This window comes from Heliconius melpomene, chromosome 3, assembly GCF_056956725.1.
Source record: "Heliconius melpomene rosina isolate 202511_hmr_F chromosome 3, ASM5695672v1, whole genome shotgun sequence".
Lineage (NCBI taxonomy): Eukaryota > Metazoa > Arthropoda > Insecta > Lepidoptera > Nymphalidae > Heliconius > Heliconius melpomene.
The window spans coordinates 5750095-5763773 of record NC_140391.1 but is presented as its reverse complement, the minus strand read 5'-3'; the positions used below and the strand labels follow the sequence as shown (position 1 = coordinate 5763773).

The 13679-nt window shown below is 29.8% G+C and overlaps 1 protein-coding gene across 2 annotated transcripts in view; it reads left to right on the top strand.

Annotated features, from left to right (window-relative positions):
- LOC146539947 (tachykinin-like peptides receptor 86C) overlaps positions 1-3351 on the top strand; it is a 31851-nt gene extending 28500 nt beyond the window's left edge. The window contains exons 9-10 of one of the 2 annotated variants that reach the window (XM_085207576.1): positions 1222-1323; positions 2535-3351. In XM_085207576.1, the coding sequence (XP_085063702.1) occupies positions 1222-1277 (56 nt within the window). In that variant the 3' untranslated portion in view covers positions 1278-1323; positions 2535-3351. The remainder of the gene's footprint in view (positions 1-1221; positions 1324-2534) is intronic. The other variant, XM_085207577.1, reaches the window with a different exon arrangement.
- The last annotated feature ends 10328 nt before the right edge of the window (positions 3352-13679 follow it).

Genomic DNA, 13679 nt, shown 5'->3' with positions numbered 1-13679 from the left:
GATTAATCGATTACCATTTAATACTTTAATATTACAAAGTGGCGAGCCGTGTCCAGTTTCCAGTTTCCCGACTAACTTTTAATTTGAACTTAACCCAAACTTTCAACTTTCACAAGAGTTCCTATGATAATATTTATGTTATACAGATAACAATCATTACTTGTAGCAAATTGCTTTGTTGTTTTAAGTTAATATTTCAGTAAAAACAAAATGAAATTATAGCAAAAGTTCAAATCTTTTGAATAAATCGTTTGAAACAATACAGCTTTATTTGCTGTATAAAATTTAATGTTCATATATTTTATCTATTTTTATATATAGTTAATTCTATTTTTATATAAGTTATGACCATCGTGGCCCAGTGGGGCGGCGTTTGAATGTAAACCAAAATTGTAGGTTCTATCTCCGCTGTGGCAAGACAAAGCAAGACCGCCATGAACGATGGATTCGCCTTTCAAAATTCAAGGCATAAATTATTCTCATAGGATTTGAAATGTAAAAAAATGTAGGCCAATTGGAGTAAAAAATATAGATATGGCAAATTCATTATTTATTAATTTAGCCATTGAAAGGACAGAAAGGACTTTTGAATTCCTTGTTTAAATTGCATGTTGTTTTGTATAGAGATTTTTGTTCTAACAAAAGGTTTAGAACAAAAGGTTAGCGGTGTTCTTATTGTACTGCTTTGAGGTAAACTCAAGATTAACAATTAGAGGTTCTACGGTATGCGTAAATTAAAAATGTAATTAGCAAACATCATTATTTTTTTATATTTTAAAAATATTATATTAGAAATCTCATGCTTTTTTATATGAGTACCTTTAAATGTAATCATTCCATGTTAAAATGCGATAAATATTTTAGCATTAGTATTTAGAAGAGTTCTTAAAAACTTTACTTTTTATTATATTTATAAGTAAAGACCAAATGTTTTTGGCGATTAATATAAATACTATTATTTATTTACTCGTAATTGGATTACCTGTACCCGTGACCCCAGACTAATACAAAGGATTGGTAATATATATTTCTGGAAACCCGCGAATAAGTATAATTAAAAATAAAACTGTATTTATAAATGTGTGTTTGGTTGTTAATATAAACTGCTAAAAAGAGAACATCTTATTTCGTTTAATAACATAGCTATATAAGAATAGAAAAAAATTGCATTCATAATTCTCAACTGGTTCAAGTTAATCGTTCACAAAATACTTTGAACAGTGTTCGTTTCAGTGAGCCAGAGGCACCGTGACGCGTCCTCCTTCAGCCGCGCATGACACTCGCGACGGAGGAGCAATTTGTCTCGCTCCTTACCAGCAAATGGTAACCACTTTTTATATTTATACACTCTATTGCCTTTCTTGATACATGGGGAGTTTTTAGGGATCCGTACTTCAAAATGTAAAAACGGAACCCTTATAGGATCACCTTGTCCGTCGTCGTCCAGATTGAATTAATATTAGATATTCAAGTCTATGGTCCATTGAAGCAGTGGACAAATCAAGTTTTTGAATCTACGCAATAAAAAGATATGAACATTTGTGCATTGATTTTGTTGCATTTTGTATGAAATTCGCAGCGTAATCAAAATCTCTCTCTCAAAGCATAAAAAAATATCTCAAAATCAAAATCTATATGGTACTTCCTGTGGACCTGCATTTATACTAGGTACTTGATAGAAAAAAAAAATTCCAACTTATATTTGTTGTTAGAGAGAAGAAGAGTGCATGTGCCCGTAAGTTTGTCAATTTTTATAAATTGTACTTCCCCTTTACCTACAATCCGGAAATTGGTACGGAAACCTCGGTGGGCGATTCCGACTCACACTTTTCACCAGTTTTCTGATAAATTTCTCATAAAAAAGTGCCAGTATGAAAAGACGAGCTAATACTTTCAAGATTATGTTCTGTTTATTGGATATAAAATGTGTCCTATAAAGTTTTTGTAATAAAGGGAATATTTTTAGGTTATTTTTTTTATTGTAACGAAATAAAAATATATTTTTCATTTATATTGTTTTTAGTTTCACGATGTACGCTAAATACCGTGCAAAGTGAAGTGGGTTGAGCAGGAAGGCAGACCCTGGTAAAAGCCAGGATTAATGTCAGGAAGAAGAAGAAGCTGTACCCCATAGGCTTTGATTACGTAGCGATTTCATACAAAATGCTCGTAAACGCTCGTATCTTTTGATTGCATTGACCTTGAGCTTAATATTTCCTGGGCTTCAAGGAATCATAGATTTAAATATTTGATATTCATTTCAGCTTGACACCTCCACGCGAAATAAATGGTCTCGAGTTTCTTGAGATAAATGGTCTTGACAGACGGACAACAAAGTGATCCTAAAAGGGTTCCGTTTCTATCGTTTCAGGTACGGAACCCTATATACCTAATTTGAATTTTGAATTAAAAATATGAAGAAATATTAACATCACCGCGTACTAACAGATATCATACATACATATATCAAAAATTATTGTAAATCTTATAAAATTTTCCATACTGTAGTAAAAATATTTTTTTTTCACGGACAGATTTATCAAATGGCACTTCGATTGTAACAAATGGAATTGCAGTCAGAAGTGACCCCCGGGGCTCGGACAGCGAAAAACATTGTCAAGTTTGTGATGACAGAGTATAAAGTGCTTTTAAAGTTTTTAAGTAATTTATTTCTTTAAAATAAGGTTAATGCTAGTTTTCAATCTGTATATGTTTTATACGTAAAGTTTCCTAAAATTAGAATAGTTTCTTACGAGGTAAGATTTAGGTAAGTACTTACTTGTTATTTGTTGGAAAATATGTAGATACCAATATACGAGTATTACTGCAGTTACTTTTGAGAGCTTATAAAGCTCTTTTTTTCTCTTATTTAAAAATATATTTGTTAAATATTTATTATTATATAAGAATAATGAAACTCGGGAAAGTTTAACTGTCAATGTTCTGTAGGTTGTAAATAATTTATTTCATTAATGAACTCCAATGAATATATTACAAAATACGCATTCAGTTTAAAATTAAGTGTAGGAATAATTTTATTTTTTGTTAGTTCATTTAATTAGATCATGAACAACAAGAACAACAACAACAATGACACAGATATTTATAAATATCTTAAGTTATATTAACTTCATGTAAATATATAAATTATAATGTGTACTTATATGTTAAAAGCTCGGTTGTTAAATATAAACTAAGTAAGCAGGAACGGAATTAAATTGAATTCCTTTGAGATATTTCTTTATTAAAATAATTGAAGAGAATATTTTTCAAGGAAAAGTTTATTATATGTAAATATGTTATTGCAGTAACCTTTTAGTATTAACAAGATAATTTATATATTTATTGACTTATTGTATATTTATAAAATAATAAGTACTCGTTTCATATTAAATCACTTTTCTATGTCATCTAATTCATTATGATGTTGTTGTACCAGGCATATTAATGTAAGGGGTTATTAACCTTGTGTTATTATTTTATGAAATTTAGAATTTTATTATATTATAAATATTATATATATTATTAAAAACTAATGACATATATAGTAATGTATTATAAACGGTATTTGTACACTTAAATAACTAAAAACAAATACTAATTTCCTAATAATATTCTCAAAATAAGCAAATATATATTTTTGTAATGTCTACAATACAATTTCGCAGTACAATATTTAAAGTGAAAGAAATTATACTTTAAAAATAAATATTTATAACGTTAGTTTTCTCAACCTTCATAGTTTAAAGTATATATAAATATCTGAGGCTGTAAGTGCAAAGATTGTATAACAATATTTTCATTTATTATAGACTATTCTTCCTTTTTTCTTCCTATAGAATAAAATTTTAGTTAGTTTTCAATAAAAACGTGCAATCTGATAAAGCTTATTTTCTAACATTTAAATTGTCCGGGAAACTATTAATTATTATTTTGTATATAATGGGTAATGGAGAGCGGAGGGTTTTAACACTAGGCTCCTTCTGCCTACATACACATGCGGTAAAAAAAAAAATAATTTTCTTAATAAAATCACAAACACATATAAAAACATAAGTTTTATATATATAATAAACATATTCTATCTCATTTTTGCCCTTACAGTCTCCTACATTTATTGCAGCAACATACAGTACAATTTCTGTGAATGTAACACATAAAAGACAATATAGTGTAAGAGAAAAGAATTGTATATATATTTTAGTACAGAAATTTTAGATATAAGGTCTTCTCACTGTGTACTTTAATAACAATTTCCTAAATAAATTATTGTTATGATTATATTTGTTATTTTATTAGTTATATTTAGTTACGAATATATTTTGAATAACATATTAAGTTGTTACAATAAATCCTCGTAAATTCGGTCCCAAAATCCTTTGAGAATTATTTACGAGTTCTAGACGATTTATTCCGAGTCACTTATTGAGCTTAAGTTTTTATAGTATAACTTTAACTGTAGTTAAAAACTTAGACTTAGAAAGGTTTTAATACAAGCACGAACTGGACTAGATATCTACGAAAGTTCAAGTAGATATATTGTATATCGTTCAGTAAGAAATAATAAGATCTTAAAAAATAAATTAAACTAAATCAGCTTCATAGACAGCTGGGTAGACAGACGGAACATAATAAGACACTCAGTTCCTCACTTTCCCCCAAATTTTTCGAGGCATTGCGTGTCGAGTGGCGGAACTCAACGCCGCGATTTGCCTTGAGCAGAGCGAAGAAATTAAAATATTCAATATTTAATTTCCTCAGATGGAAATCGCGCCAACAACCTGTCGTATTTACAGTCATAATTTCCAACGACTATAAAAAAGACATTTCAGAAAAGAAGTACAAATGTTTAACAGTAACTAACAGAGAGTAATTAGGGGGGTGGTGGAAGGGTTTTATTTAATTCCTAAGTAAATAAAACTCAACCGTTGCCTAATGTGTGTTCTGTCTCGAATGTTCGCAAACATTTAAGCAAATATTTTCGGATCGTACCGAATATTTTCCAAGTACAAGTGAAAGTTACAAATAAGTAAAGTTGTTATTACAATTCACGGGAAATTTATTGTTCTTATCATATTTCTGGGAGTGGTGGTGTTTAAATAAAATGTTGGGAATTGTTTGGGAAATGTTGTTTTTTTCATTAGGGTAAGTATCTTATAATTGGCCGTTTTACGTTGCTTGCTTCTTAACTGTATCTATTATTATTATTCATTATTCACTACCTGAAAGTGAATGATAAATTCTGGAAGCATTGGGTGTTGGCGGAATTTAACATTAAAATTGTAGATAACGTGGTTAATTTACGTAACGAATATAAAAAAGATTTATTTATAATGTTTCTTGTAATGTAAATTGAAAAGTTGTGATGTTGAGGAGACTTATAAATGTTTTATTATCTGATCCCGAAAACTTTGAATATAAAATTTATCAACGAAAACAAAGTAAGTCAAAATACTTAAGAAGGAATGGGTTGCTATTATACTTTGTGGTAATGTCAATTATATAAAGCCCTAAAGTTATTTGCTCTCATCAGTACATTCGTAATTTGTAACAGCGATTATATACAAATATAAGAATACTAGCGGCCCGCCCGCGGCTTCGCCTGCGTGAACTACGTCATTATTAATTTCTGTCTCCATAGGTACCTACGTCCTATAAGTGAGGTCCATGCAAAATTTGAGACTCCTAACATTTGTAGTAACGAAGTTTCATACAAACTTTCAACCCCAAAAACAACTCCTTAGAAGTCGAATATTGCAAATTCCCGTCTTAGCGAGCACCTACGTCTTATAAGTAACTCTGATGCAAAATTTGAGATTCCTAGCACTTGTAGTTTCTGAGATTTCGTGATGAGTGAGTGACCTTTCGATTTTATATATATAGATTGAATTTTATTATAATTTTATTATATAGATATTTCTTGTTATAGTTATATTCTTAGCATATGTTAGTAGCTTCTAAATTGATTACTTTTTACAAGGTTTTATCTAACCTGAAATAACTTTATAATATACTTTTTTTCCCTTAATTAATATTAAAAAATCTGCTAAACGCTGTATGTCGCTTATAGCAGGGTAGCCTAGTGTTAGGACACTCTGCTCTCCACTTTCCACCGAATCATCGCGTGTTGAGTGGCGGAACTTAATACCGCGTTTTGCCTCTTTACAAGAGCGAGGAAAGGAAGGAGGAAATATTAAATGTTTCATTTCCTCGAGTGGGAATCGAACCCACAATCTGTCACGATTATAATCGCGAAATATAGCAATTATAATTTGTTCTTTTCCTAGGCCCGCAGAAAGACCGACTCTAACTTTTCTCTTTTTTCAATTCATTAGTTAAATATTTACTTATTCATACAAATGTGTAAAGCAGTACGTTTGTAAATATAAAAAGTCTATATAATATATGTTATTGAGGTGTAAAGATGTAATAAACTAGCCCTTCTAAAATCTTATACGGGGCTCTTATATGTTTTATGCTATACTAGAACCTTCTGTATCATAAAGTAAAAGAATTCGAGTTTCTGTTTTGTATTTTATTAAATTCTATTAATAATTTAGTATTAACTTCAATATAATGCATTCTTTTGGTAAATATTATTCATGTAAAACATATTGCTATACATATATTAAATTATGCCACTGTTTGGATAATTATATTGGTTTCTTGAGTTATTTTAATGATATTTTGGTAAATTTTGGAAAAAAAATCTAATTAAATCAGCTTCACGCTGTATCCCGCACACAGCAGGGTACGCAGAGGGAACCTAGTGTTACGACACTCGGTTCTTCACTTTCTGTTGAATTCTGAAGGCATTACGTGTTGGTAATAATATATATTAAAAAAAATCTCACATTCTAAACATCACCTATTAAGGTAGAGATTGTAAGATAAGGGTAAAATTAGACCAGCGAAGCTTATACACTTGCGAGCGCTTACAATCAAAAGATACGAGCATTTTTACATCGTTTTTGCTGCATTTTGTATGTAATTCACCAAGGAATCAAAATCTATAGGGTACTTGCCTTGGACCTACAGCTATGAAATTTGGCACTAAGAGAGCTTAAAAAACAAATAAAGGAAGAAATCCAATATTTCACAAACTATATATAATAGTTGTTTTTTTTCTTCATCTCATACAAAATTAGTGCATACGCCTGTCCAAACTTAAGTTTGTCAATTTTTAAAAGTTATACTTCCCGTTGACCAATCCTGAAAGAGGTAAAGAATTCTTAATTCATCTGTTTTTTTTATTTGTAACTTTCCATTTATTCTCATTTATAAGTAAATGGTGTTATTTTACAGTCATCAACGATAATATTATTCAGGAACCCATGTCATCTTAGAACGCCAAGACAGTGTCTAAGCGATGTTTTGCGCGAGTGGAAACATTCGTTGAATATTCAATGAAGTGAAGCAACTGTAATCTATATTGACTATTGCTTTAACGCATATATATTTTTTTACTGCTTAGAGTTAACTTTTATAATAATATTTAGTTTAAAATAAACTTAAAAATCTAGTTTTTCTATATTTAAAGCTGAAAATGCTGGAAATTATATGATAGTTTATTAATAACCTCTGAAGAGTTCCATGACACATGTCCCAGCTTCGTTAATAGAACAGTACAATGCCATATTATTATATTCTACAACTACAACTAAAAGTTAATTAATTAGTTATATAAATAAAGTTTATTTAATCAACGTCAAACTTTACTATTACACTCTATTCAAAAAAGAAAAATATACTAAAAGACAAATTTATCAATCTAAGTTCCTCTAGTATTCGTAAATCGTCTACGAAATTAAATAAATACAAATAAAAGACATGTCAACACCAAATATATAAATATCATTAATTTCATATTAATAATACGAGAATGATTCATTAATATTCTGTTTCAGAAGTGCTACGATGTAATAAATAAACAATTAAATAATCTTATTGTCAACCAAATGTCAAATATATTGACGTGAATTATTGAAATCGCTTTTACATATTGTTTTGTTTATTCTACCACCTGGGACCCACTCATGAAATAAAGTCTCAAACCCACCATACCAGAAACAAGATACTGTCAGCTCATTCTGCAGGAATCCAGGGCAGTACGCGAGGCAATTAGGAAATTGTTGGCGGTAGTTGGATATTATAATTATGTCAACTGACAAACGAATACCACCTTAGTCTACCCGTGACCACGGACTATCCGCAATAGCCGCGTTCGGGTCCACTAGTAAGATAATATATTTACTTTACAAACAATACACGAAAACGTCAGTTGGTTAATATTAGTAAAACAAACACGAAGTATTTTCATATTGTTTGGAGACACGTAGCGGTGACGCATAACTAGTGGAAAAGGAAAACCTTTTGTTCCTGAGACCAAGGGATAGAAAACCAAAGGTAAGAATTTAAGAAGTATTTTATAAACGTTTATAGGTTGTGGGTTCGATTTTCATTCGAGGAAATTAAATATTTAATACTCTCATTTTATTTTAAGTTAACATGCAATACCACCAGATTTCAGCTGAAAGTGCGTAAAAAAAGTGTTTATTGAACATATTGATTAGTATTTATAAATAGTAGTTTTTTATTAATTTAAATATAAAAAAGGAAGCGATCTAAATATAAATATACGAGGATAAAAAATGTTGGTATAACTTTTCTACGCAGAATTCTAGCTGAGATTTACTGACGTAACTTTGTCGCTGTAAAAGTGTTACTTTTAACTAGATCTTCTTGAGTGGTTCGTGAGTAGATGCTCATGCGTAAATAATGCTTCCACAAACTCTCTCGAAATTCTTTATATTCTCCTAATATTTCAGGTTTTACGTAATGTCTAACAAGTTCAAGTATTTATTTGATATTTTCGACATTCTCGTGGCGCACTGGTACAATCGTGTGACTGTAAACGCAATAGGTTGCGGGTTTGATTCCCGCTCGAGGAAATGAAAATATTTGAAATTTTGTTTCTTTGCTCGGGTGTCGAGTCAAAACCACCAGAATTTGTGGAAAAGTGGGGAATGAAAGTGTCTTAATAGGAACGGAATTTTTGAAAAATTACGTTTATTGAGCCCTTTACATTAATATTTATAATGGCTATAACTACTTGGCTAAAATTTTTATGCTTTTTATGATATTTAATAATTAAAGGCCGAAACTTATAACTAATTCTACTATTATATTACTAGAAAACCAGTCAATCACTCATTTGACCGTATAAGTTGTTCAGTCAGTCTATTGTAATTTAGAAAAGCACTGACCAGTGTAAAAATTTTTTTATCTAGAAACAAAAGAAAGATCTCTTGTGTGATAATAGAGGCTCTTATCACTGATTTATCATTTGTTTTCTACTCTATGGAGGTCAGGTTCGTGATTAACACAAAGTAATTCTATTATAAGGGATCTAGTTACCGCCTAAATTGCTAGTTTTATCAGTAACATATAGACATATATATATTTTAATAAGCGTAAATAGTCACTGAGATTGACTTTCAAGATTACTCTTTAGCTTTAAACCTTTGAAAGGGTAAATAAATGTTTATACGTCCTGTAAAAAAGAAGTAAAAGTGTTTACATGTTTTCTCACTTTCGAGTTCCCGTCATCAGACCCTTATCACGTGCAATAAATAGGGTTCTAAACTTAAAACTTAATTGCTTTCATTATTTTTTACTGACTCAGGTAAAATACTAAAAAGAGCGAAAATAAGCGGTATATTTATATTTATAGTTATTTTGTTAGTTGCGTTAGTTAAATTGTATCAAATATATCAACGACAATAAATTATAAGATATAATAAACAAGTTGCTCTTTAAGTTCTTCTGTTCAACTTGTCAAGAAAGAACTACTATTTCAACGCAAAATAAATCTCTGATTCATTCTGGTTGATATATTTATCACGTAAGAAATAAAAGTTTTATGTTGAGTCTTTTATTGAAGAGAAATTCAAATAAAGACAAAACATGTACAAACAGCAAGGTGGGCAGAGAAAACTTAGTGTCAAGACATTCCGTTCGGCGAAATTCAACGCCGCACTAAAAAGCTAAAGATATTTAGGTTTCATAATTTTCATAAACTTTAAAATTAGTAAGGAAGTTGTAAAAAACCGCATATAGAGTATACCGCTTCTTGTTATTTCTGAACGAAGTCACTAGAAATTTCATGTAAATATTTAAGTTTAGTAATTTTGAAAGAAAGAATGTTACTTAAATAAAGTATGATTAAAAAAGTAAACCGTTTTCCTGATTTACCTGGTTCTGGCTCGTTTTTCATTGCGATATCGTGGGAAAAAAGCACGATCGTCGGAAAAGGCAATTATTTACAGACATACAAAATTATATTTTTTTGTTTTTTGTTTATATATACGTTTAGATTAAATGTATGGTGTTGCGGCATAGTTGGGTATTTTACTGATTGATATAAATATTTAATTGGATGTGAATTGATATCAATAAGAAACTGTTGTTATAGATAATTTTTTTTATGTATTCCTTCCTAAAGTTTATTATAAAAATATAGATCAAATAATAAAAAAAATGTTTAGTTAATTTTTGTAAGTAATTTAATGACAACTTACAATTATAGTTTAATTATTTTTATATCACTTATCGTTTACTAGACAAATCTAAAAAAAGAATAATATGCGACTTTTCACCTCATAACTTTAATTAAAAACCAAGGCTTTTACCAAAATTCCATCTTTACACCAATTTCAGTTAATTGAAATGTTTACTATGACAGGACCGGAGATTGACATTTGACAGTATGTACCGTTTTCGAATACTGTAGAAAGAGAGTATTAATGTATTATTATGATATTCTTCTCTATTATTTGTTTTTTCCAGCTTCACGCTGTATCCCGCACACAGCAGGGTAGGCAGAGGGAACCTAGTGTTAAGACACTCCGTTCCCCAATTTCTGCCGAATATTGCAGGCATTGTGTGTTGAGTGGCAGAATTCAACGCGGCGCTTTGCCTCGACACCAGAGCGAAGAAATGGAAATATAAACGTAAATAAATATTTCACATCCTCGAGTGGGGATCGAACACACAACCGTCGCGTTACAGTCACACCCTTGTGCCGCTGCGCCACGGCCTCTGCCTCTCGGCCTCTCTATTATTATACTCTATTATTATAAGAGTATTACTATATTCTCAGATATTTATTTTCAAATATCACAACTAAGTTATTTTTCCCTAGTTGACACACACAGTCCCACGCGTCCTTCGATTTCATTTAATTGGTCTGGTTTTTCTCTCTCATTGTTGAAATATGTCAATTTCCACAAACTGAGTGAAAACATTTCCAAGTATAGCTTGGCAATGCGGAAATCACTATGGGTTGTATAACTTTATTACTTTACTTCGTCATAAAAATCTACTCACAATTTACTGCAACCTTAAAATTATTTATTAGGTTTATATATTTATTTGATTTTAATAACATAAGTTTCTATATGTTAAGCAAGTTATATAAATTATAGTAAAATAAATTTTAACATAATTTCATGAAAAACAAAATGTAAAACAGAAATGGTTACACACACTAAGTTCAAATTAAAAACACAAAATATATTTAGTATGTTCTAATCGTAAAAGAAAATTCAATCATTTGAATACAATAGACCGAAACTGACTGAACGTAATATAAAGTAAGAAAACATAAAATCACCCCTGGAAATGAATAAAAGAATCTTATCTAATCTTACTGGGAGATTTAAATTTGAAACTTTTACAAGTAAAACCGAAGTAAGGTGAAAAAAGTTTTTTTTTATAAATTAAATTGGAATAAAGGTTATTGATCACAAAGGGGAGAATAAAGTTGAAAAATAAGACATGTTTTCAGTCACTCAATATTCTGCACTAGGTTCTTTCTGCCTATACTGCTCTAGGCGGGATACAGCGTAAAGCTAAAAAAACTGTAGATTATAACCTTCTCCGATAAAGAACTATCAACCACAAAACAAAGTTCTCTATTTGACCCACTAATTCCATGCTTGAAATAAAAATAATTCATTGCCTCAAGTGAGGATAAAATTGAACTCACAACCTGATCGCTATAAAATGGAATAAAAAGCCTAAATCTATTAAGACGTCTTCATTATTAACCATAATTTTGTAAAGAAATAATACGATATTAAATAAGTATACAGACGAAGGTATATTTACTGTAAAGACAACAATTTTATAATTTCTTTTATCAAAGAAGGCAAATAATAACTTGAAGTCTTAATTATAAGTTAATTAATGTTTGAAGCGATAAATTTATTAAAAATATACGAAATGGTCACCTATACAGCGCCTTTAAGATTTTAAATGGTTATGTTGAAAAAACACAAATAAGTGTTACAATTAAAGTAAATTGATATTGTTAGATATTTTAATTTTATTCGGTAAATTAATTGGAGAAAAATATATTATTTACTGTTTGTTAGCTTTGAAATCTTATTAGATTCAAGCTAGAAGCCAAGCTTCAATAAAAATTGAAGTCTATGACTTAAATCACATTAAAAACTTAAGTAGGTAAAAGATTACTCGTAAAAGATCAAGATGTTACATTTTTATTTCTGTTTAACTTATAAAAAACTTTTCTGGTTGTTTTTATTTCTTAAAGTTTCCAATTTCAATCCTGTTTTATTCGTTTGTAACTTAAATTATATATCTTGAAATACGAGTTCAGTATCTGTATGTAATATTATACTATCGTTACATATTTTTGGTCAGCTAAGTAACAAAACAAATTTCGATTGTGTAATTTCTTAGTTTATTTTCTTGTTTACTTGTCTTAAGCATGAACTATTCTATTTAATATATTATGAACTTAAATTATATGAGTTTTCCTGAAAATTTCGTATTAAATTGCATACTTATCTAAAGTAAAAAAAAAATTGAGAATTCAACCCAAAACAATCGTACAGACGAACCGATTGCCATAATCTAAATTGTTAGAATGTTTTTTTATTATTATTTATATCGTTCCATATAAAAAGCCAATGATTAAAACAATATCTTTTCCTAACTCTTCGTAAATAGACATGAATATCCGATTGACTTGATTCCACGAACCTTGATTTAACATCGCGCCATACCATAAATGTATTACGAGCAAAAGATAACAGATAAGTAAATGTTTTATTTTATTACAATGATTTACTTTTATTTTTAAAAGATAAATAAATCAGCTTCGCGCTGTATCCTGCACTCAGCAAGGTAGACAGAGGGAACCTAGTGTTAATACACTCCGTTCCCCACTTTTGGCGAATTTTTCGAGGCATTACATGTTGCGTGGTTTCAGAGCAAAGTAATAAAAATATTAATAAATAATCATTCATTCCCCCTAGTAGGGAATGAACCCACAACCGTCGCATTACATTCACAGCCTTCTGACGGATTTTTATCCCTTATTTTGTATTTATTTGTATATAGATTTATAAGTCTTCCGGTACCGAATCACTAAGGGATAGCCGCCCGCAAGTGTTTCCTTAGAGAGTGTAAGGAAGCTAAGAGAGGATTGCTAAAAACTCCTACGGGAAAATGAACACAACGAGATTTTACGTCTTATGTATTCCACAAAGCTACAGTTCGTTTTTTGTATACCCTACACTACGAATTATAGAAAATGTATGTAAATATAATATTTCTGTTGTGTTTACTTCCTCATTGACTGAATGAACTAT